This window comes from Rhodotorula graminis (assembly GCF_001329695.1).
Source record: "Rhodotorula graminis WP1 unplaced genomic scaffold RHOBAscaffold_14, whole genome shotgun sequence".
In the NCBI taxonomy this organism is placed as follows: domain Eukaryota; kingdom Fungi; phylum Basidiomycota; class Microbotryomycetes; order Sporidiobolales; family Sporidiobolaceae; genus Rhodotorula; species Rhodotorula graminis.
The window spans coordinates 582,191-608,909 of record NW_017264941.1 but is presented as its reverse complement, the minus strand read 5'-3'; the positions used below and the strand labels follow the sequence as shown (position 1 = coordinate 608,909).

Sequence of the window (26,719 nt, the reverse complement as noted above, 5' to 3'; positions counted from 1 at the left end):
ACCCGCCCTCGCCCACGGCAGGCGACCAGATCGAATTTCGTCGTGCGAGCTGGTTGCGCAGCCCGGCGGCGGCGAGCGACTGCATCGTCTTCGACCGGTGGAGTTGCTACTCCGCTCAGACCCACCTCGTTTTCGCCCTCTTCCTCTCGGTGACGTGCGCTGCGACGTTCTTCGTGTGTCTGCAAACCCAGCAGCACTCGTAGTCTCTCTCTGTCTCTCTCTCTCTGCCTCCTCCTCTGTACCGAGCCCGAGTCAAGTCTGTGCAATGCGAGCCCCGTCTACCTCAATCCGACTCGACCTCCTCCTCGTCCTCCTCGTCCTCGCTGTCGTTGCCCTCCCTGCTGCTCATGCTCGCCCGTCGTCGCTCCTCGAGCCCGTCGACGACGAGGTTGACTGTCTTGCCGAGACCCTGGAACGCCTCGCCGACCGTGACGCGCTCGCCAGTTGCGGCGGCAGCGGCTGCGCTCGCGGCCGACGACGGCGCAGCGAGGTGCGGCGCGAGCGCGATGACCTGGCGAGGAAAGGTGGTCGCGAGGCGGAAGTGGAACTGCTGCTGCCAGCCCTCGGGCGGCGCACGCCGCTCGATCTCGCTCTCGCCGTCGGCCCTCGCCTGCGCCGCATCGTCCGCCGCACCGAGCTCGCACTCGACCCACCCATACACCTCGTCCGTCCCGTCCTCTGCGCTGAACCCGCGCATCGCCCTGCGCCCGTCGCCGAGCCGCACTGCGACCCGGACGTCGGCGCCCTCGGGCCGTCCCGCCAGCTCGACGCGCTTCCACGCTCGCCACCGCCGAGCGAGCCCGGCGACACGCTCCCTCTCGCGCAACTCGACCTGCGCCCGCTCAGCTCGCTCGTGCGCCTCGCGCTCGGCGCGCCGGCGCTCCTCCTCGCGGCGGCGGACGGCGAGGACCTTCTCCTCGTCGCGGCGCGCGAGCTCGTTGACGCGGCGCTCGGCCTCGTCCCTCGCGAGGCGGTCGGCAGCGCGTTGAACCTCCTGGGCCCGCAGGCGGGCGAGGTACGGCTCGGCGCGCGGGAGGACGAGCGTGACGAGGTGCGTGTGGAGGGACGCGGCGGTAAGGGGTGCCGAGGGCGAGTGCTCGAGGCGCGTCAAGAGGCGTAGGCGAGGAGAGGCGGTCGAGGCGGTGGCGGGGTTGGACGAGTGAGGGGTCGAGGGTTGAAGAGCGACAAAGGCGACGAAGGGAAGGGCGATGTAGGACAGCGTCTGGCCGACTGCGGGGGCACGAGCATGAGTTGATGTCGGACAGAGATAAGATACAGAAGAGCAGAGAAAAGGGGACGCACCCTGGAAAGCCTCGCGCTCGCCGACGTCGCCGCCCCATACGAGAACGTCCTCCTCCTCGAGGACGCGGTTCACCTCCTCGTCGCACAGGACGTCGCGCTTGAACCGCGCATCTCGCTCGTTCTCGCCACTCGACAAGACGACCATGAGGACGCGCTTGTCGTCGCGCGCGGCACGCAGCGCGGCGTCGTACGAGCCGACGAGGAAGCGCGGGATGCGCTGACCCGACCCGGGCGGGGCGAGGCCGGACCCTCGACGGCGGGCCGACAGGCCGGTAGAAGACGACGAGGTGGCCTGCATGCCCGACGTGGACGACCCGGCATCGTCGACCTGGCGCGAGAGGCCCGTCGCCTCCTCGATCGACTTGACCCACTGCTCGGCAGCGGCGGCGGGCGACAGGATTGTCCTCGGCGCACGGTGTCCGAAGGGGTTGCGCGGTCGAAGGGTAGTGGTCGACGGCCCTCGCAGGCGGAAGAGGCGGGCGACGAGGCCGAGGAGGAGGGCGCCGAGGTTGTAGATGAGCGCGGCCGGGAACGAGAGGATGGTGAGCGGGACGGCGAGAGCCTGCGCGCACAGTCGACCGTCAATATCAGTCCGAGATGCTGACGGGGGCATTACGGCACGGAATGAAGCGGACGTTGGGCGCACCTGACGAAGGTAGTAGAGCCCGACCGCGCCGGTGCCGAGTCCTCCAGTCCCGCCCGAGCCTCTTCTGCGCGCCGAACCGTTCCTCGCTCCTGCGAGAAGGGCGTCGTCGACGTCGGGCTCGTCATCGTCGGGCGTGGGCGGATAGGCGTGTCGAGCGCCGGCGGCGGCCGAAGACGAGTTGGGCGAGGGAGCGCCCTCGCCGTCGTAGATGCGCGAGACGGCGGTCTGCGAGCGAGCGTCTCAGTGTCAGTGCATCGCTCTAGTCGAGCTGGATGCCGCAGAACTCCCTCGTGGAAAGGGAGAGCGGCTGTGGCCACGAGGCGGTGCTGCCCTCGCCGGTCCTCGCTCGGCCGGGCGCAGAGCTGGCGCAATCCTGCTGTACGCTTCTCCGGGCCCACGAGAGCTCGTCGCCCTGCCGCCCTGCGCCGTTACCGCCGATGCTCGAGCTGCCCCGTCACGAGTCCCCCACCTCGCACCCTCCTTGCGCTCGCAGCGCATCGCTGGGCGGATCGCCAGACCGCCTGAGAGACATGCAAGGGAGAGTGTGACGCACCTGAACGTCCCAGCCGCTCGTGCGCAGTAGTTCGAGGCTGCTCCTCGCCTCATCTGACCCGAGGTCGGGCGAGCGCGCCGTGACGGCGCTCAGCTGCTCGAGCGCGGCTCGCTGTGTCGATGACAGCGGCTGATCCATCGTCGCTGCTGCTCTGGCGGCAAAGAGCGAGTCGGCGGTGCGAGAGGTGCGAGAACGAGCCACGGCGGCGACTTGGCCCCGAGCGGGACGAGGCGGACTGCGAGAGAGCAAGATCACATTGCAGGCGACGAGTCTAGCAGAAGGCGTGTATCGATCGAGGCTATACAGACGACACGACACAGGGGAAAGAGGTGCAGCAACAAGGGAGAGAAAGAGAGTAGGAAACGCCGACGGTCGAACCTCGTCCTCACGCGCCGACGACCAGCGCCAGCGCCGCCGCGAGCACGACCGCCACCCCTCCCGCACCGAGACGATGCTCCCGACCCGCCGTCGCCGACCACATGCCGTCGACGCCCGCATCGACCGCCGACGGCTCCGTGCCGCCGTTCTCGTCGACCCAGTCGCGCCTCGCCGCCTCGAGAAGGAGCACGAACGCGCCCGCCTCGGGGCTCGACCTGCCCGACCCGTCGGCCTTGACGCCCTCGAGCTGTTCGCGGAACGACATGGGGTCGACGACGGGGCTCACGACGCCTGCCAACGAGATGCGGGCCGGCACGAGCGCGCGGTACGAGTTTTCGGCGCTCGCGAGCGCGAGCGACGACGGCGCCGTCAGGTTGACGGCCGCCGTCGAGAACCGCCGCGACAGGAGCGACAGGCGGAACGTGGCCGCCGACAGGAGCGCCGTCCCGCTCGCGTCGCCGAACGACCGTGACTCGTTGAGGTAGTTGTGCCGCAGGCCCTGGCTCGTCTGCGGGCACTCACCGAGATCGTCAAGGCCTGTTGAACGGGGGCAGGTGGGAAAGAGAGAGGGAGACGCACCCTCGGCTGAGCCCACGTGCCCTCGATGATCTCGCCCGCCCACGCCGCCAAGTCGCGGCTCTGGCTCGCAAACTGCTGCACGACGCCGTCGTCCGGGTGGTTGACGACCGTCGCGAGCACGCGCAACAGGCCGTAGCTCGCCCAGCCGTTGCCCGTCGCCCACAGGCCCGGGTCGGCGCGCCCGCCGCCGCCCGGGAACGAGTTGTCGATGTGGCGCCACAGGTTGGTGCGCTCGTCGCGCAGGTGGGTGCGGTACAGGGCGCACTGGGTGTAGGCCTCGGTGAGGAGCGTAGAATTGAGCGTGACGGCGCCGAGGTAGGCGAAGAACTGCAAAAGGGGCGCGAGCGAGGTCAGGTTTCGTTCGACCGGCGCAAACAGGCGAGGGAGGCGTACAGGTGGAACCATGTCTGCAAAGTACGACGAGAGTGAGTTGTCGTGCTAGCAAAGAAGGGAGAGGACGGCGCTCGACGCACACATAAAGTCGCTCCAGAGCTCGACGTCCTCGGTGCGGTGCGAGATGGCGCCGTCGGGCGTTCTCGGCGTGCCGTTCATGAGCACGTCGACCTGGCGCTGGACCGCGTCGTCGACCTGCGCCTTGCTCCTGCCGCCGATCTGCTCGTCGCCGTCGAGCGTAAAGTTGGCCAGGACCACAAAAGGCCCGACCGAGGCCGGGTCGGCGGCGCTCCCGTCGCTGACGAGCTGCTGTTGTCCTGACGGCTGGTTCTCGAGGATCTGGGCGACGTTGCTCAGGATCTCGGTCGGCGCAGGTGACGACGAGGGCGAGGGTCGGGCCCACGAGGTCGAGTCGGCAAAGGGCGACAGGGCCGGGTACGACAGCTCGAGGAGCGCCGCGAGGTGTGTGCCGATCTCCCAGCTGTACACGCAGAATCGAGAGAGTCAACTCGGGGTCGCGCGTCTAGGGAGAGGAGGAGAGAGAGAGCGGCGGCGCACCTCTTGGTCGCCGTGCGGTTCAGGAGCTGCTCGATGCCCTCGACCTGCCCGTCCTCGATGCGCGTCACGCCGCTGAGCCGTGGATCACTGTTGGCGCGCCTCGCGAGCTGGTGCACGTCGTGGCCGGGGAGCGCTGCGCCGAGGACCGAGGTTGCCGTGAATGAGAGGAGGGCGACAGCGGCGAGTAGTCGGGAGCGCGTCGGCTGGGTGCGCATCTCAGGTGGCGGCACCGTGTGCGTGGTGGTACAACAAGCAGGAGCGGCCGCAGCTCGAGCTGGACGGCGGGCGGCGAGAAAGACGAATTCCAAGCTCCTCGGGCGTCACTTTGCCAATCTGGCCAAGCGAACCGGAGCGACCCCGCGTCACCGGCCGGCCTCGGAATTTGCTCGATCATTCGGTAGCGCCGTATCGCTCGCGCGGAACAAGCTTATCCGCCGCCCGCAGCCATGGCCTCGAACTTCGTCTCTCGCTCGTCGCGCGTTGCAGCTCTCTCGCGGGGCGGTACAGCTCGTCGCCGTTCGTGCAAGCGAGCCGACACCACACGCCGAGGCTCGTCAGAGGCGTCCTGAGCGCTCTTGCGCTCGCCACGACGTACGACCTTGACGACTCTCTCCATGCCCGAACGCTCGCAACCCGCTCTCGCTGCTCTTGAGTAGGACGACTGCTGTGCACGGCATGGGGAAATACAGACAAAGGAAGGAAGAGGCATCGAGAGGCTACGCCGCGACAGGCTTGCGGCGGTTGAGCAACCCGACGAGCTCGCCCTGGAGCGCACGGTGCTTGCTGCGCTCGTCGAGCCCTTGCTGGCTCCGGAGCGCGCCGAGAATGTCGCTCGTCTCTGTGTGCGCGAAAGATCGACTGGTTCAATCTCTGGTCGCCCGGACGGGCGCTCGAGGACGAGAGAGGCCAGAGAGAGGTGGGCGCACTGGAAAAGTAGACCTCGCCGAGCAGGTTGCGCATCTTGGCCTCCATGTCCTCGACGAGTCGACCGAGGTTGCCGATGTGCGACTGGGCGAGCGTCGCGCTCGATGTCGGGTCGAGCGCGGCCGAGACCTCGTGCTGCGGCGGCGAGAGGGGCGGACGGGTGGGCGGTCGAGCGGCAGGAGACGGGGGCGTGGACGGGCGCGAGTACGAGGCGGCGAGAGGGAAGGACAAGAGACGAGGCGTGCAAAGGGGGAAAGTAATACGGTCAGTGAGGGCTCGAGCGCGGCGAAGTAGAAGAGAACGCGCCGACGCACCTGCCTCGTCATGCTCCCACCGAGCGCCACCTCGCCCTCCTCCTTCCTGTCACCGGCGTCTGGGGCCGGGACAAGCGGCTTGGAGAGGTACAGCATGACGGTCGACGTGAGCTTGTAGTGGGCCGAGGTGCGCGACGACGACGACGACGAGCTGGACGACGACGGGAGGCCGACCGACGACTCGAAGACGTGCACTGCGAGGCAGGTGAGACGACGATCAGTGAGCGTGCGGGAGAGGGTGCACTGGTCGAGAAAGCGGCGCTTCGAGAGGGGAGGGAAGGGGAGGACGCACCCGAGTCCCAGGACGAGGTCGAGTCGCCGGCATCAGACGCTGCACGGGCACGAGGGTGAGTCAGTGGCCCTGCCCAATGTCGGACAACTCGAGGCTGCGCCTGCTGGACGTCGAGCCGGCGAGGGCGGGCGCAGCCACTGGTGCGACGACGAGCGGACGAGGGACGCACACTTCTTGACGAGGACGACGCCTGCAAAGCCCTCGTCCGTGTCCCACAGGTAGACGCTCGACACGCCGCCTTCGTAGTACAGGTCGCGGTACACGTCAAAGGCGTCGTTGAGGGCGAGTTCGAGCTGGCGGAGCGGGCCCGAGGGGGTGGTGCCGTCTGCGAGGGGCGGGTCGTACTCGTTGGTCCAGGGCGAGCGGTACGAGTCGCCGTCGCGATTGTAGTCGCAGGCCTGTCGAGTTGGTGAGTCAGCCAGAGTTGCGAGGAGAGGAGGAACGAGTTGGCCGAGGTGGGGGAGGAGGGGGAGGAGGAGGAGAAGGGGGACGGACGAGGTAGTCTCGCGAGGACGAGTCGTTGCGGAGCTGCAAGGGCTGGTCGACGCTCGACAGGAGGTCGTCTGCCAAGTCAGGCTGGAGCTGGCACAGGTGGTCGAGGTGCTGGTCGACCGCTTGAGGCGGGAGTCGGCGGATCAGGTCGAGGGCGGCCGTCAGGGCTTCGTCGGCTAGGTGGGTGCGCGTGGGTCAGGTGGTGGTACGCGGGAGAGTGACAGGGTGCGGTGCTTACACATGGCAGTTGTCGAGGTGGGCGAGGAGGAGGACACGAGTGACGACGACCAAGGAGCGAGCGACGAGCTCCTTCTCTTTCCACTACTACTCGAGCAGAGCAGCCAGCGAGCCCGTCTCTCCAGTAGCTGCCGCACTGCCCAGTCGCTCGCCGTGACCGATCCACCCTAAGCCAATTCCGACCTCGCTTGACGACCACGCTTCGACGGCAGCGAGGCCAGACTCGACGGCGGTGCAGCAGCGACGGGACCTTGGCTGGCTCGCTCTCGCACACACACAGAAGGTACCAGGGCAACGACGACACTCTTCCTGGCCCGCCCTCTGGTTGCTGTAGCGCGTTCTCCCTCTCTCACTGCGACTCAGAGGAGGAGGAACAGCTCGCACTGCGCGGCCACCACCCCTCCGAGCCCCTCGTGCAACCATGTGTCTTCGTCAGTGTCCCTTGTGAGAGCAACCGAGAGCAACTGCAAGCCCCGCAAGCGAGCGTCGAGAGCAGAACCCGTTGCCGTCGTCGTCCGGCTCTCGGCGTGAGTCTCGGTCGTCGCTCTCTCGCTCTCACGCACAGGCTGCGCCGCCAGCACCAGCAGCAGCCCTCGCACCTTCAGCACACGCACCTGTACCGCCAAGCACAACGCCCCTCGCTCGGTCGCCTGTCACTCTCCCCACAGGCTCGTCTTCATCTCGTCGCGCCTCGTCCTCGCCACAACTGACCCAGGCCAACACGCAGCTACCCGCCGACAGAGCCATGTCCTCGATCGCCCCGGGCATGCTCACCCGCTCGCGCTCGTCGTCCCTCTCGTCCATGTCGCGCTCCCCCTCGCGCCAGCAGCGCTCCCCCTCCATCTCGTCCTCGTCCTCGTCCGCCTCGTCGTCCCACCTGAACCAACTCGCATCCGACGATGACGAGCTCGCGCCCACTGCGCCCACAACCTCGACCCGCGACAAGGTCGACCCATGGACCCGCCGCGCCCTCAAGTACGGCTTTGACCCGCGCCAGCTCCAGCCCGCCAGGTGCGAGTGGGGCAATGGGTCGTGCGGCATGGAGTTCTGGGAGGTCGAGCCCCTCGTCGAGCACGTCCACAACCGTGCGTCCCTCCCCTCTTCCCCCTCCTCCTGCCCGTCTTCCCCCCTCTCTCCCTCTCCCTCATTCCCTCCCTCTCTTTCGGCCTTCGTCCCTCTCCCTCTCCCTGCCCATCAGCCCTCCCCTCGCGTCGCTCGCCCGTCCCTCGTACCCCTCAACTGACACGCTCACGCCCGCAGTGCACGCCTTCCCGCATGACGCGCCCGGCGCCCCGCCCATCCCCAAGCGCGGCGCCGGCTCGCAAGCCCTGTCGTACGTCTGCGACTGGGCCGGCTGCTCGCGCCGCGGCAAGCACCAAGGGTCCAAGTTTGCCCTCGTCGCCCACCTCCGCTCGCACACGGGCGAAAAGCCCTTTACGTGCCCGAGGGCCGAGTGCGACAAGAGCTTTACGCGCACCGACGCCCTCCAGAAGCACATGCGCGTCCAGCACGGCGACAAGATTGTCGCGGCGGGCCGGGCGCCCGGTTCGGCCGCGCCCGACGCCGGCGGGCCTTCGTCGGCGGTGAGGGCCGGCGCGGGCAGGAAGGGCAAAGGGCGGGGCAAGCGCGCGCGGGAGGGCAGCGACGACTCGGCCTTTGGCGGGCCCGACGACGGCGGCATGGGCGGGTCCGGCCTCGGCGGCGACGACGGCGACTATGCGCCAGGCGGCGGCGGCGGCGGCGGCGATGCGGGTGGAGGACTCGCCGACATCGCCTACTCGCCCGACGAGGTGCGCGCGATCCAGACGCACGTCGACCTCCCCGCGTCGTTTGTCGCGCACGTCGTCGCCAAGGCCAAGGCGGCCTACGTCCTGCGCGAGCACGAGCAGCTCGCGCACGAGTGCGAGGCGCTCAGCAAGCGCGAGCGCGAGCTCGAGATGGAGAACGACGTCCTCTTGAGGGCCATCTTGCGGCGCGAGGTCGGGTGCGTCCTCGCGTTCCCTCTTTTCCCTTCCACTCTTCCTCTCGCACGTTTTCCTGTTTCCCCCCCCCCCCTCCTCGCCCGCCTTCCCACCTCGTACTTCTGCCTCCTATATCGAGCCCGACTGACTGGCTCTCTTGTGTCCCTCCTCCTCTTCCTCGCCTCGTTCCCTCGCCTGCCTCTCCCTCCTCCCGTTCTCGCTCGCCCCCTCGCAGTGCTGCCGAGGACCCAGCCGGCCGAGCCGCCCTCGAGCAGTTCCTCGTCAGCTACACGCACGAGCCGGCGGCGTACGCCGAGCCGGGCGGGCCGGGTGCCGGCGCTGCGGCCACGGCGGCCAAGTAGCTCGAGGGCGGCTCGAGCGGCGAGTTTGCGGGCACGAGGAGGCTGCGGCGGGGGCTCGAGCGGCGTGAGGAGACGTGCAGTGCATCGACGACGCTTGACCTCGACTGCCGAGCTGGAGCAGCGAGCCGTACGCGAGCGAGAATGAACGCGAGAGAGTGAACTGGACGAGCCCGCAGTCAAAGTCGAGGTGAAGCTGCTTGAACGAGTCGCTGGAGCTCGGCGCGCGCGAGAGATAGAGAACGATGCGCAGCAGGCTCGCTCGAGCGGACGGCTCGACGATGTACGAGCTGGGCGAGGGCGAAGAAGTGCAAGTCGACGGGCGCTTTGACCTTCTCAAACTCGCGGCGGCGCTCAGGCACCCTCGGTCCTCTCGCTGCGCACCGAGACTTGGCAGATTGGTGTGTCCAGGCTCACTGAGCAGCATGCCCGAGCCGCACCTCGCGACTACTCGCCGTCACCTCAGGTCGCCCATCTCCAAGCCGCTCTCTCGCGCTGTCCGACCTCTCGCTCGCTCAAGCGCAAGAGGCACGAACTGCTTTGGTTTCCTTTTGTCAGTCGCATAAAACCCTATCTACTCGGCCCTCGTGCCCTGCAGCTGCTGCGCCTCGCCGACCCTTGAAAGAGGCGAACGAGCCGTTCAGAGCTTGCTCTTGGCCTTGAAGCTCTCCTCGGCGGCACGGATAATGTCGACGAACTCGGGCTTGAGGGAGGCGCCACCGACGAGGGCGCCGTCGCTGTGAGGGAGGGAGGACGTGGAAGGGAGAGGGTCAGTAACGTCGACGGGCGGGCGAGAGGGGGGTGGGAGCGGGACGGACATGTCCGGCTGGTTGCCTGTCATACGTGGAGGGCGCAGGAGGTCAGTGGGGCGTTCACGAGGCATGTAGAGGGAGGGGAAGGAGACGCACAGAGCTCCTTGGCGTTCTTGCCGGCGACCGAGCCGCCGTAGACTGTGCGCGATGAAGGAGATGGTCAGTACACGGTTCGAGCGGCGCCACGCCTGCTGGTCGGACAGAGGGAGCTCGACGCACTGATACGGGTCTCGTCGGCGACCTTCTGCGAGATGCGCTTGGCGAGGAAGCTGCGGATCATCTTGTGCGTGTCCTGGGCGACCTCGGGGGTCGCGACCTTGCCGGTACCGATGGCCCAGACTGTACGGCGAGGCAGGCAAGTAGTCAGTCTCTTGAACGCGTGGGAAAGAAGGAGCTGTGACAAGAGAGGGCGAGAGGGGACGCACCGGGCTCGTACGCGACGACGATGTGCTTCCAGTCGTCCTCCGAGATGACCTTGGCGAGCGCCTCGGTCTGGCGGGTGACGACCTCCTCAGTCTTGTCACCCTCGCGCTCCTCGAGCGTCTCGCCGATGCAGAAGATGACCTGGATGCCGGCCTTGAGCGCAGCGGCGGTCTGTGGGGCGGGTGCGAGGGTCAGGAGGGTCTAAGGGAGGACAGCGACGGTGACGTGGGCGGCACACGGGCGCACCTTCTCGGCAATGAGCTCGTCCGACTCGTGGAAGATGGTGCGGCGCTCCGAGTGGCCGAGGATGACCCACTTGAGGCCGATGTCCTTGAGCTGCTGGAGCCTGCAGAGGTGCGAGAGAGGGTTTGAGGGTCGAGTCAGGGCGGGCCCAACGGCGCTGAACAAAGAGCAAGTGCATGGGACGCACGAGATCTCGCCAGTGTAGGCGCCGGCCGGGAGCTGGTGGGCGTTCTGGGCGGCGACCTGGATGCCGGCGCGAGCGTGCTCCTTGAGGGGGAGGATGTAGAGCGCAGGCGGCGCGATGACGACCTCTGTGGACGGTCACCGTGTCAGTGAGTGCGGCCTGTCCTGGCAACATCCACGGCTGCTTCGGAGCGCCGACGCCGGACGAGGAGACGAGGGTACGCGAGAAACGGAGACGCACCGGCGCTCTCGACGTCGACGTCGGCCTCGTTGAACTGCTGGACGAGCTTGGTGAGGCTCTCGAGGTCACCGTTCACTGCGCAGGGGACAGACGGTCAGCACGGGGCGCTGAGGGAGGGAAGAAGGGCGAGGGTTGTCGACGCACTCTTGAAGTTGCCGCCGACAAAGAGCTTGCGAGTCATGGTTGCGGGTAGAGGGTGTTGTGGCTGTTGCGTGAGGTAGATCGGACGGGTCGACGAGTAGATCGAGAGCGAGATCGTCGAGGAAGGAGGGTCGGAGGGTCGGGGTTGAGGGAGGGCGGAGGAGAGAACGTCAGTGACCGAGTCTCGTCACTACGGCCGACTGGATGCTGGACGGTGGTGCTGAAAGCTGCTCTGCGGGCCTGCTGGAGGCGGTTGCGGTGCTGCAAGAGCTGGTGCAGGTGCTCATGGCTCCATCGGTCGGAGGTGTCCGGGCGAGGTCGGTTGCCGCCGACGACGAGGGTTGGGCTACCGCGCGCACCTCGCAGGGAGGAGGAGATGATGGACAGGAGGACTCACAGGTGGTTGGGGAGGAGGAAGAGCTGTGAGCGGTGAGAAGAAGGAGCTTGACCGCGACCGACCCTCCCCGCCTTCGTCGTCTTGGCCAACGACCGACCACAGCTCGTCCCGGCGCCGCTCTGGCAGCACAGGCAGTTGCGCACTGAGCCTGAGCAGTGCGCCCTCCCCTGCTGCGCCCTGCTGCCCCCCTCCCCCTCGCTCTCGTCCTTGCCTGCTTCCCGGGCCCCGCCCTCGTCATCTCGCTCGCCGACCTCCTCAGCGCCTGCACACTTCGGCGAGGGCCAGTCCGGCTCCAGGACACGCTCAGTATGCCTTGTACTGCGCCTCTTGGGCTCACCGAGGTGCTCGAGGTTGCTCTCGAGCCAGTCCTCGGACCTCCTGCTCGTTGCTCGCATCGATCCTGCGCTGCTCGACACGAGCGCTTTCTGGGCCTCCGACAGGCGCTCCTCGACACCACGAGCGTTGGCTACCCGCCCGCAACGCTTGCCCGGTGGCGAGCGTCCCGCCCTCGCCGCAGCGCCGTCCTTGTTCTGCTCACGGCGGTCCTCCTTCTAGCTCGCCCTCTCTCGCTCTTGCTTCTCGGGACGATCAAGAGCAGCACGTGGAACAAATGTCTGCGCTGCTTCTCGCTCGCTCGACTACGCCTGCGTGAGAGAGACGGGCCTTGAGCTCGTCGACGACCTTGCGAGCGCTCTCCCACCGAGACGAACGGCGCTCGGTCGAGGCGGCGCAGCTCTGCTCGGCGCTGTGGACCGGCGCCCGGGCTGGCAGAGACGCAGCGTACGCCGAGGCAGCTCCCGTTGCGCCGCCCAACGCGCGCGAAGCGCTGTCGAGCGGTCGACGGTGGTGGGAAGGAGGCGGTGAGCGGAACGTCGCGAGACTCGCTCCGCGGTAGCCGAGGGGCCGGGCAGGGAGGAGCGCGGCCGGAACGAAGCGCAGGCTCAAGCGTGGGACGGTGCGCTGTCGAGTGCAGGTGGAAGCGGGTCGAGCGGAGCGCGCGCGCGAGAGTCAGGCCGGAATGTGGGGCCACACCTTTTTTGGGCCCGGAGTCGGCCGCGCAAAGGGACGTTTTTTCAAGCTTCCCTCGCCTCTCTCCACCACCTGCTGCACCCGCGAGCCCGCGCACCTGCCCACCAGCAGGCCCACCTGCTCGCTTGCGCTCGTCCTCGCCGACACTCCCCGCCCTCGCGTCCGCCGAGTCGCCGTTCGACGCGCCTTTCTCGTCCTCCTCGCCGCCGCGGAATCATCCTCTCGCCTCCTCGCTCAAGCACCGCCACCCGCCTGTGCGCGACCACCGCCAGCCATGTCTGCCCCGTCGTCCGAGATCGACCTCGAGAAGACCAACATCAAGGTCGAGCGCGCCGGGCCCAAGGTCCAGGATGCCGAGAGCTACGAGGGCGGCCTCAAGCGGTGCGTCCACTCTCCCCTGGTGCAGTACACCGTGCGGCTGCTCACAGTACCTGTCCGTCACGCAGCACGCTCAAGGCGCGCCATCTGCAGGTGCGCCCCACCCCTTCCTTCCTCCTCGTCGACGTGCGTCAAGTGGCGCGAGAGGCGGTGCTGACTCTGTTGCCCCTCGGTCGTCCTTCTTCCGCTCCAGATGATCGCGCTCGGTGGAACGATCGGTGCGTCGACTTCTACCTTCCGTTCGACGCCGACTGTCACTGACCGTCCCGCCTTCCTCCTCCCTCGCCAACTGCTCCTTGCCAACCCTTCCCTGCCTCGCCGACATCCACCGCGCGCCTCTCTCTCTTCCGCCTGCACGACTATCACGACGAGCAGGAACGGGCCTCTTTGTCGGAGCCGGCTCGGCGCTCAACACGGGCGGCACGGCCGGCATCTTCATCGGCTACACGATCATGGGCAGTGCGTCCTCCTCTCGCACTCTCGTCGGTCCCTGGTTCATGATACTAACGACGACAATCTCTTCGCAGTGGTCGTCTACTCGATGATGGTCGCGCTCGGCGAGCTCACGACGCAGTACCCGGTGCGGGGCGCGTTCGTCCACCACGCGACCCGCTTCCTCGACCCGTCTATCGGCTTCGCCCTCGGCTACAACTACTACTACTCGTGGGCGGTAAGCGAGACTTTCCTTCGCGTCGACCGTGTCGAGCATGGCCGCTCACCCTCAGCTTCCCTTACGCAGGTCACCATCCCGACCGAGGTCCGTTCCTCCTCTCGCGCTCTCAATTCAGGCCGCCTCTGACACTCGTCGCTGTACCGCAGATTGTCGCAGCAGCCCTCGTTCTGGACTACTGGCCCGGTGCGGCCAAGATCAACGTAGCCGTCTGGATCACGGGTGCGTCGTCGACTTTGCCCTCCTACTGGACCGCCCGTACTGACCCTCTCTCGCACACAGTCTTCTTTATCATCATCACCGCCTTCAACTTTATCGGCGTCGGCGCGTTCGGCGAGGCTGAGTTCTGGTGCGTCGGACCCTCGCCTCGACTCGTCCTCGCGACCGAGGCTAACCTCGACCTTCTCCTGCAGGTTCTCGCTCATCAAGATCGTCACGCTCGTCGGCCTCATCCTGCTCGGCATCATCATCACGTCGGGCGGCGTTCCCGGCGCAGACCCCATCGGCTTCCGCTGTGCGTGCCTGCCTCTTCTCCTTCTGCCCCGTCGACTAGCCTCTCACGCTCTACCCTCTCTTCAGATTGGCGCGAGACGCCCTTCCAGCAGCTCAACGGTATCCCTGGCGCCAAGGGCCGCTTCCTGTGCGTCGTCGCCTCTCCCTCGCCTTCCCGTCTCTCCCCTTCCCGTCTCTCCCCTTCCCGTCTGTCCCCCTCTCGTCGAATCGACCACGCCCGCCTCTCGCGCTCTCTACCTCACGAGATCCTCAAACAGCAGCACTGACGCACTGTCTTTCGTGCAGCTCGTTCTGGACCGTCTTCCTGCAGGCGTCGTTCTCGTTCCTCGGCACCGAGATTGTCGCATTGACGGCGGCCGAGGCCGAGAATCCTCGCCGCAACGTCCCCAAGGCCATCAACCGCGTGTTCTACCGCATCCTCTTCTTGTGCGTCCCTCTCGTCAGGAGACCTGCTCGTCGTGCACGGACCTCGTTCCCTGCGCCCGTACCTGACCTGACCCATCTCTCCCCTTCTTTGCAGCTACGTCGTCGGCGTCTTCGTCATGTCCCTCCTCGTGTCGCCCAACGACGAGCGTCTCATCAACGGCGGCAGCGACGCCGCCGCTTCGCCCTGGGTCATCGGCATTCAGCGCGCCGGCATCAAGGCGCTGCCGAGCATCGTCAACGCCGTCATCCTCATCGCTGCCTTTTCGGCCGGCAACTCGGACCTGTACGCCGCCTCGCGCACGCTGTATGGCCTCGCGTGCGACGGCCAGGCGCCGCGCATCTTTGCCAAGACGACGGCCAACGGCCTTCCCATCTGGTCGCTCGTCATCACGGCCCTCTTTGGCGTCCTCGCCTACATGAACCTCGGCACGACCGGCGAGGAGGCGTTCAACTACCTCGTCGCCATCGGCTCCGTCTCGGGCCTCATCAACTGGTACGTCGCGGTGTCTCTTTCCTTCGAGCTCAGTCGTGTCCTGTCCTGGGACTGACGGTCTGTGTGTCGCGCAGGCTCGTCATCCTCGTCACGTACCTGCGGTACTACTACGGCCTCAAGCGCCAGGGCATCGACCGCAGCGAGTTCCCGTACCAGGCGCCGCTCCAGCCCTACGCCTCGTTCTTTGGCGCGTTCATGATGACCGTCATCATCATCTTCAACTCGTACCAGGTCTTCCTCGACGGCAACTGGGACACCGGCACGTTCATCACTGGTGCGCTCTCCTCTCCTCGTCCCGCTCCCCCGTCGCCTTTATCCTTCAAGCTCCCCTCTCGAACACAGCCTGACTCTATTTCGTCCGCCTACAGCCTACATCTGTATCCCCGTCTTTGTCGTCCTCTATCTCGGCCACAAGGTGAGCCGCTTCGTCGTCGACTCGCCCTCTTCGAGCTTCTCAAACTCACGCTGTCCTCCTCGTCGCGCAGCTCTGGACCAAGTCGACGTTCGTCAGCCTCGACAACATGGACTTTGACTCGGGTCGCCGTGCTCTCGACCAGCTCGAGGAGGAGTGGGCGGCCAAGGACGCTCAGCCCAAGTCGTGGGCCAAGCGCGTGTGGGACTGGGTCATGTAGTGAGGGGAGAGGAGCAGTAGAGCTAGACGTAGACTGTTTGTGTTCCCGGCCAGGTAGACTGTGCTCTCCTTAATCCCTGCATTCGCATCCTCATTCATTCTTTCCCGACCTCGAAGGGTCAACTTGAGAAGGTTGAGAGCAGCGTCTTCCAGCTGCGCGAGCCTTTCGTTACGTGCTTCTCTCCTTGCGGTCCGACCGCACCCTGCGACTGAGCGCGTCGACGAGCGGCTCGAGTGACATCTGCCGTTCTGTTCAGCTGGACTGCTTTGCGCTCAAGCTCTCTCGAGGACCCCTCTCTGCGTGATGCTCGACGAGGAGAAAGCGGACACAGATACTCGTTACTCAGGCTCGCAGACTAGAAAGGGGACAACGTGAACGGGCAACCGTCGACGAGCGGGCGAGAGGTCACCGCATGCTCGCGAGGCCAGCCTTGTGGCGAACCTTGGGTCGCACGGTCGACAAGCGAGGGGTCCTGCACCAGGTAATAGAGTCAATGACGACGATCACAAGAGGTCGAGAAAGAGAGGGCGCACTTGGTGAAAGAGAGCTCCTCGGTCGCCTCGCCCTTGGCCTCGAGCACGCCCGTGTCGTCCGTCTCCTCGTCGCTGCGCTGCTCCGCCGGGGCGCCGACGCCTTCGAGCTTGCGCATTGCCGCGTTGAACTGGCCCTGGCGCCGCCTCGTCGCGTTGTCGCCGAGGAAGCCCGTGTCGACCTTCTTGGCGTTTTCGGTCGGCGCCGTCTGGCCGCCGCGCAAGCTTCGCAGCTTGGAACTGAGGCGCGGCGGTAGCGCCGTGAACGGCGACAGGTCCTCCTTGGGCTTCTTGGACGGCGACGAGGTTGACCTCGACAGCTCGGCGACCTGCCGGTTGAGCGGCTTGGCCGCGAGGGGCTTGCGGCGCACAGGAGCAGCTCGGGTCGTCAGGACGACGTCGACAGCGTCAGGCGGCGAGTCGACGATCGGCGGCGGAATGCGGACCGGCGAGGGCGGCGTCGGCGGGTCGTCGAAGGCGAGCGGGACCCACGAGCTGAGGCGGACGAGGTGCGGCGGCGACGGGAAGCGGGTCTGCGAGTAGAAGATGAACTCGAGGATGGCGTGGTAGGTGCGCGGGACGAGCCAGTCTGCGTCACGGGGAGGAGCGGGTCAGTCAGGGGGTCTTGTTGAACGAGGAGCGAGAAGGAGGAAGAGGGGACGCACGAGCAATGACCTCGCGCGAGTAATCGGTGTCGGGCCATATCGCCGGCGAGCGCTTGAGCTCCGTCTCGGCCTCGTACGTGAACGAGAAGTACCGGCTCGTGAGCTCCCGGTTCGTCTCGGCCGTAAAGTCGAGGTCGTCGTGCGGCTCGAGGTCGACGATGTGCGCGTTCGAGAAGTAGTCGACCTCGGCGAGCTCGATGCGCACACTTGGCGAGTCGTCGAGCGGACCGTGCGGCACCGTCTGAGGCGACGGCGGCTCCTGGATGGGCGAGAGCGGCTGGAGGTACGCCCGGAGCTCGAGGCTGACCGGTCGAGCCGGCGACGCAGGGCTCTCGGCCTCCTCGACGATGACGGACTGCATGATGCTCGACGAGCGCGACGTCTGGCGGCCGTGCCGCATCTTGCGCTCGACGGTCGCGAGCGGCGCGTGCGCGACCTCGGACGACGAGCGCGACGACTTGCCGAGGTCGACAACGTGAAGCTCGCCATCCGACGGTGACGACGGTGGCGGCGTGTCGGGCGATACGAGGTCGGTGTCGAGGTCGAGAAGTCGAGGTCGAGGAGGAGGATCGCCGGGGCTCGAGCGCTCGAGCGAGCGGACGTAGCGCGGCGAGTTCGACCCTGCAGACGAGCAGACACAGTCAGTGACCGAGTACAGGGAGAGGCTTTGAGAGAAAGACGAGGACGGACCTGACCCAGGTGCGTGGCGACCGACCTCGCCGCCCTCGGACGCGACCCACTCGCGCGTCTGCTCCGCCACCGCCGCTCCCTTGGGCGGCGGGAAGCGGAACGCCGGCTGCGACGGCAGCGGTAGCGCGTTGCTCGTGAGCATCGGGATGTGCCGCCGACTCGGTGCTGGACAGGGCGAGCTCGTGAGGGACGAGACCGACAGGTTGGTCGACCTCGTGCTCGGCGCCGCGATCGACGACGTCGTCTGCTCGCTCGAGTTGTGGCCCTGGTCGGACGACGACATGCTCGACTGCTCCGAGACAGGCCGGGCGCGGTGGCTGGGGCGCTTGACCGGGAAGCGGTCCTGCGAGTAACGGGCGAGGCTCTGGCGCAGAGGACGTCCGGTCGACGGGAGCGGCGTCGGCGAGCCCATCGTCGAGAAGAAGCTCTCGCCCGTGCCCTCGGACGACGAGATGGCGCTGGCGCTGCGCAGGTGGTGGCGAAGGAAGGCGGTCTCGCGCGCCTGCATGAGCGACATCTCGGGCGAGTTGGTCGGCGACGGGTCTTGCAGGAGCGCAGAGAGCGGGACGGCGTCGTCGACCTCGTAGAACATGCGCTCGCCGTTCTGCAGGAGCAAGGCGACGAGTCAGAAAGGAGGTTCGGGTTGAGGGCCGCGACGAGGTCGAGAGGATGCAAGGGGGAAAGGCGAGGACGCACCGACGGACGACCAAGTTCGAGGGCCTCGCGCAGGCTGTCGCGAGAAGACGATCTTGGCTCCTCGTCGATCTCGGCAAGCTGGAACGCCTGGAGCGTCGCCGATGCCGGCGGCGGGAACGCTCGGAGCGTTGCCGACTCGGGCGGCGACGACACGCCTGGCTCGGGCCCGGCGAGCATGCTCCGCAGTGCGGCAGCAGCTGTCGAGAAGTGGCCCTCGAACGACGAGGCCGTGAGGTCGTAGCAGGTCGTGAGGCCGCCGTCGCTGCCGAGCAAACCCGTCGTGTGCTCGCCGACGACCGACAGGAACGGGCGATCGTGGTGGTTCGCGTAGGTCGCAAGGCTGCGCGTGCCCTCGTCCTCGTTCTGCGTGCGGTCGTCGTCGCTGCTGCCGTCGCTCGAGGACGACGACGACGACGAGCAGGACGAGTCCGAGTCCTCGTCGGCAAAGGCTCGCCCAGTCATGCTGAAGCCCTCGACGACGACGTACGGGACGTCGACCTCCGAGATGTGGTCGTCGACGGCGTTGATGAGCTGCTTGAGGTCGACAGGGACGTCGCTGATGCTCGAACGGAGCGACTCGATCGAGTCGACGTGCGGCAGTTGACCTCGCAGCGACGCCGACAGGTCCGAGACGTCGTACTGGATGTGCGAGCGTGTCGCGCTCGGCGCACCGACTTGGCGCGACGTGTTGAAGTCCTCCGTGTCCTCGAGGCCCGACAGGAGGTCGGCAAGGTCGGTCGTCGCGCCGCAAACCTCGGTGAACGGACCTGCAGGCGTGCGGGAAGGGATCAGAGATTGTGGAGGAGAAGGACATGACGCTAGGAGCGAGAAGGGGACGCACCTTGCTGCTGCTTGGCGTCCTCCATCAGGATGACCTGCTCGGGACCCATCGCGCGCTTCTTGGGGCTGGCCTGGCGCCGCGCGCTCGTCGGGCTCGCCTCCTGCGGCATCGGCAGGCCGCGCTCGTTTTTCTCCGGCGAGGACCCGGCCGGGGCCGACGGGAGCAAGTCGCGGAACCGCGCTGGGCTCGGCGAGCGGAACGAGCGCGCCGGGCTCGCGCAGCGGTCCTCGTCCGACGACGACAGGTACGACGCCGAGGTGAGGTCGGCCGGTGACAGGCTCGAGTCGGTGAGGTCGAACGAGTCTGGCGAGTGACGGCGAGCCGAGGTCGAGGGGTCCGGGGAGACGGGCGCTGGCGGGAGGCGCACGTTCGACGGGTACGAGTTGGCCTTGACGGCGGCGCCTCGAGGGAACACAGAGCCCGACAGGAACGACGGCATCGGCGGCGGCGGCAAGGCCCTCGACTTGGCGGCGACAGGTAGGCTCGACTTGGGCCGAACACGGGGTGCGCTTGACTGGATGACAAGGGCGTCGAGTGCGGCAGCGCGCGACTTGACGGCCGGGATGCGGTGACCGTAGAACGTCGTGTCGTCCGACGATTCGAGGTTCTTGGACGGCCGGGGAGGGCGCACAGGAGCGGCGACATGCGGGAAGACGCTCGAGAGCGGGTCGCGAGACCGCGCACGGGCCGTCAAGTCGGGCGACGCTGTGGCGCAGACGATCATCGTCAGGCTCGGCTCGTGATTGAAAAGTCGAGGGCGAGAGAGAGGGGACGCACCAGCAGTCGAGGCCGTGATCTTGTGGGCGTGCCGGCCGACCACGGGGTTCTCGAACAGGGCCCGCTTGGCGGCGACGTTCTTGCCCTTGACCGCCTGGCTGAGCCGACTGGCCCACCCGCCTTTCGTCTTGTCGTCGCCGCTGTGGACCTCGACCGACGGGGCCGTGGCCTCGGACGAGCGCTTGTCGTTCGACGGCGGCGAGAAGCTCTCGCCCGCGGAGAGCGAGACCGGGCGCGAGATGAGGGACGGCGAGACCTGGCCGGACGAGCGGGTGCGGATCGAGTTGCGCTTGCTGCTCGACGAGTCGCGCTTGAGCGTCGAGCGGAAGAAACCGAGGCGCGACGGCTTGCGCGACGGCCGGCCCGAGTCGCTCGTCGCCGCGGCCGTCGAGGGCGCGTACGAGCTGATGCTCGTCGACGGCCGGTGCCCGCTCGTCCCGCTGCTGGTCGCGGCGGATGGCGGCTTGGCCGACGAGTCGGCGGGCTGCTTGGCCTGGTCGGCGTCGCTCTCGTCGCTCGAGCCGCCGAGGCCGACGAACAGGTTGGCGAGGCTCAACCGGTTCGACTTGCCGCGCATGCTGCGGGAGCGGCCGACCTTGCTCTTGAGCGACTTGAGCCCGCCGGCCGACGCCTGGCTGAACGTGCGCGCGCGGTCCTTGAGCCCGCGACGAGGCTTGTCGGCGCCTGCGCCGAACGAGACGACGTGGACCATCGAGTCGCCCGACGATGCCGAGAACTTGGACGGGAGCTCGTGTTGCGGCGGCGGGAGGTGCGACAGGCGGAGCGGCAGCGTGCCGAAGTGCTCGTGTTGGGGCGGTGAGGTGGGCCGGGTCGGGCTGAGGCTGTGGCGCACCGCGGTCGGCCCGGTCGAGAGGAGGTTGGCCGTCGACGCCGAGCGACGCGGCGCGGCGACCTTTGACGGCGAGGGGGACTTGCGCTTGGGGCCCGAGATGGCGGGCGAGGCCGGCCGCATGTTGTCCTCGGCGCTCAGGGCGATGCTGCTCGGGACCGAGCGCGTCTTGTACAGGAGCCGTTGAGGGCTGAAGCGACCGAGCTTGGCCGTCGGCACCGCCGTCGTCGTCGCCTCGACCTCGGGGGGCCCCTCGAGCTCCTCGACCTCGCCGGCGCCGGGCAGGTCCTCCTGGAAGTGCAGGCTGCGGCCTTGCCGCTCCCGCCAGCTCGACCGCCGCACGTCCCACTGACGGTCCCGCTCGCTCGCACGCAAGGCCTGCTCGGCCCGGCGCAAGGACGAGCGCGTCGCGTCGTCGACGTCGAGCTCGAGGAGGACGGCCGACCGGCGGCGTCGCTCGCCCGTGTTGGCGAGCACGGACGATGTCGACGCCTCGGACACGACCGAGACGGCGGACAGGGTTGAGGCGATCGAAAGTGGACGCTCCCGGAGGGAGGAGAAGGGGGGACCGGGGCGGCGGACCGAGCCGAGAGGGGCATGAGTCGTGCGGTGCGTGTACATGTCGTGGTCGTGCTCGTGGTCGTGAGGCGGAGGAAAGGGCGTGCGAGGAAGTGGCGGGGCCGTCAAGGTCGTGAGAAGGGCGTGGGCGGTCGTGAGGGCGTGACGAGGCGAGGGAGGAGAGGCCGCGTTGGTCTGCTGGCCAGGAAGAGGCGGGCGGTGCGGTGGGTCGGTCGATGGTGGTCGTGAGTCGTGCAGGCGGTCGTTGTCGCGCCTCGAGAGGCCGTGTGGCTGCGCGAAGGGAGGGTCAGCTCTGCCTCGGTGGTGTTGAGGGACGAGGGGGAGGGGGGAGGGAGACGAGGACGCACCCGGTCGTGCTGGTCGGGTCAGGCAGTCGTCGCAATGCTTCGTGGCGGGGTCGTCGTCTCGTGGTCGTCAAGGCTGGCGAGGCGAGGGAAGCCCAGGCGGGAGAAAAGCGAGAGCGTCCGCCGCCGACGAACGCCGAGCGGTGCGGAGCGGGAGGAGCGTGCGGACGCGTCGACAGAAGCTGAGACCCAGCATGAACACGCTGCCGCTGCCGCTCCAAGTGGCGCCATGCTGCTCCTCACACAGTTAGACCGCGAGAGAGTCGCAGGACGAGGCAGGGAGGAGGAGGTGGAGAAGGGCCGCTGGCGGGCCGCGAGCGCGGTGGGGGGGAGCGTTGCGAGTGGTCGCGGCGGTCGCACACGGCTCTGCAGAGGCAGGCATGCGCGCAAGAGGCGGGCGCGGTGCGAGGTGAGAGCGAGCTGGCAGCGTTCTCCTCGACGCGACCGGGAGCTGATGAGGAAGTTCGCGTGCAAGCGCTTCGCGGGCGGAAGCAATCCGCCAGACCGCCTTCTGTACTCTCTTGAACGTCCCCGTACGGCTCGCAAGCCGCTGCTCGTCTTTGTCGACGACAGCCACGAGCGCAAAGTCGCGGACGAGCGCGGACGTCGGAAGCGCAGCGAGGAGAGCGCGTGACTGGCAATACAGAGAGTCTATGGCACCCGAGGAGAACACAGAGACCCAGAGAACGAGCTACGAGAGCGGGAGCGCGTGAGCGAGGACCGCACGGCCCGCTCAAACCGAGACGACGCCGGTGCTGTACTCCTTGTCGGCCACGTCCTTGTCGGCGTCGCTCGAGCCGATCGCCGACTCCTCGCTGTCCTCGAGCTGCCGGTGACGACATCGTCAGGACTGGGCGACGAGCAAAGGGGAAGGGGAGAGAAGACGGAAGGAGACGGACCTGGTGCACCTCGTAGACGGCCTCGTCGACCCGAGCCGCGTGCGCCGGGAACAGAACGTTGAGGAGCCAGTACCAGAAGACGGCGCTCGCCGTCGAGAAGAACCAGCTGAACTTGTAGAGCCAGGGAAAGACGTCGGCGTTGCTCGGGTCGACGGCGTGGGCGAACGAGGGCAGGTTCGGCGCGAACGCAAAGAGCCAGGCGCCGAGGGCGCGCAGGTTGAACCCGTAGAAGTACGTGTAGATGCCGTGCGGGTTATAGAACTCGCGGATGTCGACGTTTTGCCGCTTGACGAGGAAAAAGTCCGTGGCTGTCAGGAAGGTCAATCAGGGTTTCTTTCGCGAGTTAAGGGAGCGCTCCACGCACCCATGATTGTCGCGACGGGTGCGAGGAAGACGGGATAGGCCGAGAGGAAGTTGTAGAACGAGCTGCGGGGAAGGCGAGGGTCAGCGCTCGAGCCTCGGGCTCGACAGGCGGGAGAGGACTCACGGCGCGTTGTTGACGATGCGCCAGGGGTTCGTGGCCCAACACAGGATACCGGCGAGGACCGAGCACCGGAAGATGGTGAGCCAGCGAGGCGCGAGGGCCGTAATGTCGGTCGCGAAGCTGCAGGAGGAGGCGAGAGTGAGCGCGCCGCTTCCTCGGTCCTCGACTGAGCTTCTCATGGTCGGCAAGCTGCCGCACCTGACACTGTTCGCTGAGATATTTACGCCGAGCGTAGAGACGAAGAAGGAGAAGGCAGAGAAGAAGCGGGCCGCCCGGCTGTCGAACAGGGCGCACAGCGACGCCGGGTCGAACACGACGACGTCGTAGTTTTGCTTAGCAGCCTGCGCGCAGCAGATCGAGATGGCGATCGGAATGGCGCCAGTGATGCTGAAGGAGAGAGAGAGAGTCAGGAAAGGCCAACGACGAGCGGGACCGGCTCGACGACGACGGCGGACGGTGGACGCACGGCAGGGTGAGGATCTGGCCCCAGTTCGACTTGGGCTGACGAGCGAAACGCGAGAAGTCGGGGATGTTGACTGCGCGCAAGGTCAAGCGTGAGTTAGTCGAGGGACGAGGATCGGGAACAGGTGCGCTCGGGCCGCCGACGTCGACTTACTGCTGACAGTCGAGTACAGGCCGACGCAGGTATTGATACCCTGGATCATGGCCCAGCTCTTGGACCCACGGGGAAGGAGCGCCTCGTCGAACGTGCCCGTGAGAAGGAGGCCTTTGCCCTTGGTGACGACGAGCGCCCAAATGAAGAGGCCGGCAAAGCCGATGAGCGAGACGACCGCCTGCGAGAGTATCGTTGTGAGCGGGTGCTGGTCGACGAGGAAAGAGAGGAAGGGAGATCGGAGAGGAAGGGCGGGCGCACCTTGAAGTGGAAGAAGATGGCGAGCTTGCGGACCGGGACGCAGGCGAGCGGCGCCTGGAAAAGCCAGAGAATGAGGAAGCCGACCATACCCTGCGTCGTGATACCGAGGCCCTCGGGGAGCGTGTTGCGGACGTTGAGGAAGCTGGGCCAGATGGCGCCGAGCATGACGACGACGATGCCGCCGCCTTGGTCTGCGCGCCAAGAACGAGACAGGTCAGAGCTCGTGCTCAGGCGCTCCCAGAGGAGCTGCGCAGTCATTGAGAGACTCGCGAGGCTTCGAGAAGGGACGCACAGGTCAAAATGACGAGCCACAGGAGGGCGAGGATCGAGCGCACTAGGATGGGCGCGTATGCGCCAAACATGCCGAACGACGAACGGGCCTGCTCGTTCACGTCCCGCGGAATTATCAGTGAGGCCCTTGGTCGCGAGGATGTGCGACAGAAAGGGAGAGCAGGACGCACAATGACGGGGAACGTGCAGTGCGTCGTCGAGCCGATCCGGCCGTTGAGTGCGATGATGCAGCCGATGAAAGTGAAGCCGACGAACGAGAGAGGGATGGCCTGGCGTGCCGTGAGGCCGAGGGCGACGAGGGAGGACCCGAGCATCCAGGTTGCGGGCGCGACTGCGGGAGGAAGCAGGAAGGTCAGGACATGCGGCTCGACGAGCGACGAGGACAGTCACGCACACTGATCGCTGATCCAGTACGAGCAGATGTCCCATCCCGTCCAAGTGCGCTCCGCCTTGGGCACAGGATCGAGGTCTGCCGGCGTGAGGCAAGTCAGGAAGCGCTCGCGAGAGCTCGAGGAAGAGAGACGCGACGGGCGCACCTGCGTTGGACCAGCGAGTCGAGACGTTGGCGTTCCAGCCCGCCTCGTGCTTGACAGAGAGAGCATCGTCGACCTTTTTGAGGACGTTCATGGCGAGCGATGCGAGAGATAGCGAGGGAAAGAGACGAGGGGGAGCGGAGGAGCAGCCCCGGTATCTGCGCAGGAAGCGAGTGCAGCTCGTGACGGAGAAAAAGGTGCGCTAGCGGCGGCATGTACGCAACTGGCCGAGCAGGGACTCCATCGTCGCGTGCAGTAGAGCAATCGGATTGCACTCGTCCGCCGACGGCGGCGAGGCACCCCTCGCCGCGCTCGCTACAGCCGCCAGCAGCTCGCTCCTCCCTCTGCGTCCTTGTCCAGCACATGGTGCCGATCGAGACCGCGCCCACGCCGCGACGACGACGAGCGCGCGTCCAGGTCGCTGTGACGGAGGCGACGAGCGGGTGCGAGGCGGGCGGAGCAGCCGGCCGGCGGAAGTTGAGGTCGGAAGGTCGGGAGATAAGGCAGACTTGCGCAAAGCGGGCAAGGTGCGAGTCTGGCGTGGCAGCGGCCCTGGTTGCGGAGAAGGTGGGGAGAAGGGAGGCGAGCTTCCGACGAGCACCGGGTCCCTCTCGTCCACCACAGCCAGTCTGCTGACAAGCACAGTGCAGCAGCACCCACTACCACCAGCACACCGCACGCTTCGACTCCCCGCCTGCCGTCCTCTCCACCACTCGCCTCTGTCCTCATCACCTCGGTCGACGTTCATGCCTCTCGACGCCTCCCTCAACTGCGATGCCGGCGAGTCGTTCGCCCAGTACACTATCGTGAGTCCCCTCTCCACTGCGCGCGCAGAGCCGAGCCGCACAGGGAAGTAGCTGACCGTCAGTCGCCGCAGGGAGACGACGAGAACCTGTTCCCGCTCGTGTCACTCGTCAACGCCGCCTGCGGCTTCCATGGGTCCGACTTTGACGTGATGGCCAAGACGGTCGCCCTCGCTCGGCAGCACGGCGTCGCATGTGGCGCCCATCCCTCGCTCCCCGGTTTGTTTTGTCGTCCTCCTCGTCCCTCGTCACGCCCACCTTTGCGGCACTGACTCGTTCCCGGTGTACGCCTGCAGATCAGCAGGGCTTCGGTCGCCGGGTCATGCACCTTCCGCCCGACTCGTACCGGAATTGCCTCCTGTACCAGGTCGCCGCGCTCGTCGGCTTCCTCAAGGTCGAGGGTCTCCCGCTGTCGCACATCAAGCCGCACGGCCAGGCGTACGTCATGGCGGCCCGCGACCTCGACCTGGCGCAGCAGATTGCCAAGGTCGCCAAGCTGTACGGCGTCCCGGTGCTCGGCCTACCCGGCACGGCCCACCAGAGGCCTGCGAGCTCGAAGGCGCCGAGTTCATCCCCGAATGGTCCGTCGAACCTCTCTCTTCCTTGCCTCTCTCGACCTGCCCTGGTACAAAGCTGACTCTCGTGCGCCGCACAGGTACGTCGACGTGCTGTACTCGGACGAGGGCAACCTTCTCGCACCACGCTCGGCCGCCCTGCGCGACCCTGTCACCCCCGACGACGTGTACAAGCGAGTGCGTCCCCGCTCTCTCAGTCCTACTCGTCGGGCCCACCCGCCGACTCGTCTTCTTGCGCGCAGGCGCGCCGCCTCATCGAGACCGGCACCTGGACGTCCAAGTCGGGCGAGAAGGAGCTCAGCTTCCCCGAGGGCACGACCAAGGTGTCGATCTGCGTCCACGGCGACTTTCCCGGCGCAGTCGACGTCGCAGGAGCGGTGCGACGAGCGATCGACGACGTCAAGAAGGGCGTCGTGCAGGCGGCCTGACCGGGCCATGCGGCCGCACTTGTACTCGTACTTCTTCCCTCGGCCCTGCGTAACGAGCCCCTGCTGCAAGCCAGACCTATTTATCGGCGTGTGCGAGCGAGCGAGCGAGAGCGTGCGCCTCGTTCTCGTTGCGACTCGAGCGAGCCTGAGGGCCCGAGAGCAGAATCTCGCGCCCGTCCTCGGCGCCGAACTTGCCCGCCAGGAAGCGCTCGTGTGCCTGCGCGAGAAGCTTGCGTGCACGCCCACGACCCTGAGCGCGACAACGGCTCGCCCCGCTGTCCCCGCACGCTG

At 67.2% G+C, this 26,719-nt stretch overlaps 9 protein-coding genes across 9 annotated transcripts; 3 read left to right on the top strand and 6 right to left on the bottom strand.

Annotated features, from left to right (window-relative positions):
- Positions 1–282: 282 nt before the first annotated feature.
- On the bottom strand, positions 283–2,657 carry RHOBADRAFT_55776 (uncharacterized protein; the record flags this gene model as incomplete). The annotated part of the gene is made up of 4 exons (XM_018418010.1): positions 2,502–2,657; positions 1,949–2,173; positions 1,303–1,864; positions 283–1,230 (listed from the first exon to the last, which is right to left on the bottom strand). Exons 1-4 carry the CDS (start codon positions 2,637–2,639, stop codon positions 284–286), a joined length of 1,872 nt encoding a protein of 623 aa, XP_018268746.1. The 5' UTR covers positions 2,640–2,657.
- Positions 2,658–2,886: 229 nt separating this feature from the next.
- Positions 2,887–4,624, bottom strand: RHOBADRAFT_46742 (uncharacterized protein; the record flags this gene model as incomplete). Its single annotated transcript, XM_018414846.1, has 5 exons — positions 2,887–3,387; positions 3,459–3,785; positions 3,852–3,865; positions 3,932–4,332; positions 4,410–4,624. The coding sequence occupies 5 exons, from the start codon at positions 4,622–4,624 to the stop codon at positions 2,887–2,889; spliced, it is 1,458 nt and encodes a 485-aa protein (XP_018268745.1).
- Positions 4,625–5,059: 435 nt separating this feature from the next.
- RHOBADRAFT_39298 (uncharacterized protein) lies at positions 5,060–6,684 on the bottom strand. The gene is made up of 7 exons (XM_018413610.1): positions 6,670–6,684; positions 6,435–6,607; positions 6,109–6,337; positions 5,940–5,978; positions 5,648–5,841; positions 5,336–5,468; positions 5,060–5,247 (listed from the first exon to the last, which is right to left on the bottom strand). Exons 1-7 carry the CDS (start codon positions 6,671–6,673, stop codon positions 5,126–5,128), a joined length of 894 nt encoding a protein of 297 aa, XP_018268744.1. The 5' UTR covers positions 6,674–6,684; the 3' UTR covers positions 5,060–5,125.
- Positions 6,685–7,240: 556 nt separating this feature from the next.
- Positions 7,241–8,991, top strand: RHOBADRAFT_55774 (uncharacterized protein; the record flags this gene model as incomplete). The annotated part of the gene is made up of 4 exons (XM_018418009.1): positions 7,241–7,336; positions 7,396–7,753; positions 7,929–8,652; positions 8,865–8,991. Exons 2-4 carry the CDS (start codon positions 7,414–7,416, stop codon positions 8,989–8,991), a joined length of 1,191 nt encoding a protein of 396 aa, XP_018268743.1. The 5' UTR covers positions 7,241–7,336; positions 7,396–7,413.
- Positions 8,992–9,514: 523 nt separating this feature from the next.
- Positions 9,515–11,445, bottom strand: RHOBADRAFT_65594 (uncharacterized protein). Its single transcript, XM_018418740.1, has 10 exons — positions 11,429–11,445; positions 11,035–11,095; positions 10,891–10,965; positions 10,654–10,777; positions 10,470–10,569; positions 10,226–10,394; positions 10,020–10,139; positions 9,897–9,938; positions 9,807–9,822; positions 9,515–9,725 (listed from the first exon to the last, which is right to left on the bottom strand). Exons 2-10 carry the CDS (start codon positions 11,069–11,071, stop codon positions 9,629–9,631), a joined length of 780 nt encoding a protein of 259 aa, XP_018268742.1. The 5' UTR covers positions 11,072–11,095; positions 11,429–11,445; the 3' UTR covers positions 9,515–9,628.
- Positions 11,446–12,673: 1,228 nt separating this feature from the next.
- RHOBADRAFT_66917 (uncharacterized protein) lies at positions 12,674–15,673 on the top strand. Its single transcript, XM_018419120.1, has 15 exons — positions 12,674–12,838; positions 12,904–12,928; positions 13,029–13,053; positions 13,211–13,294; positions 13,363–13,505; positions 13,575–13,592; positions 13,655–13,727; positions 13,788–13,854; positions 13,919–14,019; positions 14,085–14,145; positions 14,304–14,444; positions 14,539–14,937; positions 15,012–15,211; positions 15,306–15,352; positions 15,423–15,673. Exons 1-15 carry the CDS (start codon positions 12,732–12,734, stop codon positions 15,567–15,569), a joined length of 1,638 nt encoding a protein of 545 aa, XP_018268741.1. The 5' UTR covers positions 12,674–12,731; the 3' UTR covers positions 15,570–15,673.
- Positions 15,674–15,883: 210 nt separating this feature from the next.
- Positions 15,884–21,772, bottom strand: RHOBADRAFT_55772 (uncharacterized protein; the record flags this gene model as incomplete). The annotated part of the gene is made up of 9 exons (XM_018418008.1): positions 15,884–16,041; positions 16,103–16,688; positions 16,765–17,385; positions 17,455–18,058; positions 18,151–18,917; positions 18,992–19,696; positions 19,769–21,467; positions 21,545–21,553; positions 21,677–21,772. 9 exons carry the CDS (start codon positions 21,770–21,772, stop codon positions 15,975–15,977), a joined length of 5,154 nt encoding a protein of 1,717 aa, XP_018268740.1. The 3' UTR covers positions 15,884–15,974.
- A 502-nt stretch (positions 21,773–22,274) lies between these two features.
- RHOBADRAFT_46736 (uncharacterized protein) lies at positions 22,275–24,716 on the bottom strand (the record flags this gene model as incomplete). The annotated part of the gene is made up of 12 exons (XM_018414845.1): positions 22,275–22,367; positions 22,441–22,748; positions 22,805–22,866; positions 22,928–23,044; positions 23,219–23,311; positions 23,391–23,460; positions 23,541–23,718; positions 23,799–23,989; positions 24,091–24,178; positions 24,260–24,420; positions 24,484–24,558; positions 24,626–24,716. 12 exons carry the CDS (start codon positions 24,714–24,716, stop codon positions 22,275–22,277), a joined length of 1,527 nt encoding a protein of 508 aa, XP_018268739.1.
- A 532-nt stretch (positions 24,717–25,248) lies between these two features.
- Positions 25,249–26,517, top strand: RHOBADRAFT_55771 (uncharacterized protein). The gene is made up of 5 exons (XM_018418007.1): positions 25,249–25,428; positions 25,500–25,644; positions 25,722–26,010; positions 26,081–26,177; positions 26,243–26,517. Exons 1-5 carry the CDS (start codon positions 25,369–25,371, stop codon positions 26,426–26,428), a joined length of 777 nt encoding a protein of 258 aa, XP_018268738.1. The 5' UTR covers positions 25,249–25,368; the 3' UTR covers positions 26,429–26,517.
- The last annotated feature ends 202 nt before the right edge of the window (positions 26,518–26,719 follow it).

What these genes read in the sequence shown, in the direction of transcription:
- RHOBADRAFT_65594 (XM_018418740.1), bottom strand. Translation starts at nt 11,071, where the DNA reads ATGACTCGCAAGCTCTTTGTCGGCGGCAACTTCAAGA. An exon ending in GCCTACACTGGCGAGATCTC is followed by an intron (nt 10,570 to 10,653) that starts GTGCGTCCCATG and finishes GCACCTCTGCAG; the next exon opens with GCTCCAGCAGCTCAAGGACA. An exon ending in ACGAGCTCATTGCCGAGAAG is followed by an intron (nt 10,395 to 10,469) that starts GTGCGCCCGTGT and finishes CCCGCCCCACAG; the next exon opens with ACCGCCGCTGCGCTCAAGGC.
- RHOBADRAFT_66917 (XM_018419120.1), top strand. Translation starts at nt 12,732, where the DNA reads ATGTCTGCCCCGTCGTCCGAGATCGACCTCGAGAAGACCAACATCAAG. An exon ending in TACGAGGGCGGCCTCAAGCG is followed by an intron (nt 12,839 to 12,903) that starts GTGCGTCCACTC and finishes TCCGTCACGCAG; the next exon opens with CACGCTCAAGGCGCGCCATC. An exon ending in CGCGCTCGGTGGAACGATCG is followed by an intron (nt 13,054 to 13,210) that starts GTGCGTCGACTT and finishes CACGACGAGCAG; the next exon opens with GAACGGGCCTCTTTGTCGGA.
- RHOBADRAFT_39298 (XM_018413610.1), bottom strand. An exon ending in CGTCGTCCTCGTCAAGAAGT is followed by an intron (nt 5,979 to 6,108) that starts GTGCGTCCCTCG and finishes GTGCCCGTGCAG; the next exon opens with CGTCTGATGCCGGCGACTCG. An exon ending in CGGCGAGGTCTACTTTTCCA is followed by an intron (nt 5,248 to 5,335) that starts GTGCGCCCACCT and finishes TCGCGCACACAG; the next exon opens with AGACGAGCGACATTCTCGGC.
- RHOBADRAFT_55771 (XM_018418007.1), top strand. Translation starts at nt 25,369, where the DNA reads ATGCCTCTCGACGCCTCCCTCAACTGCGATGCCGGCGAGTCGTTCGCC. An exon ending in AGTTCATCCCCGAATGGTCC is followed by an intron (nt 26,011 to 26,080) that starts GTCGAACCTCTC and finishes TGCGCCGCACAG; the next exon opens with GTACGTCGACGTGCTGTACT. An exon ending in CCGACGACGTGTACAAGCGA is followed by an intron (nt 26,178 to 26,242) that starts GTGCGTCCCCGC and finishes TCTTGCGCGCAG; the next exon opens with GCGCGCCGCCTCATCGAGAC.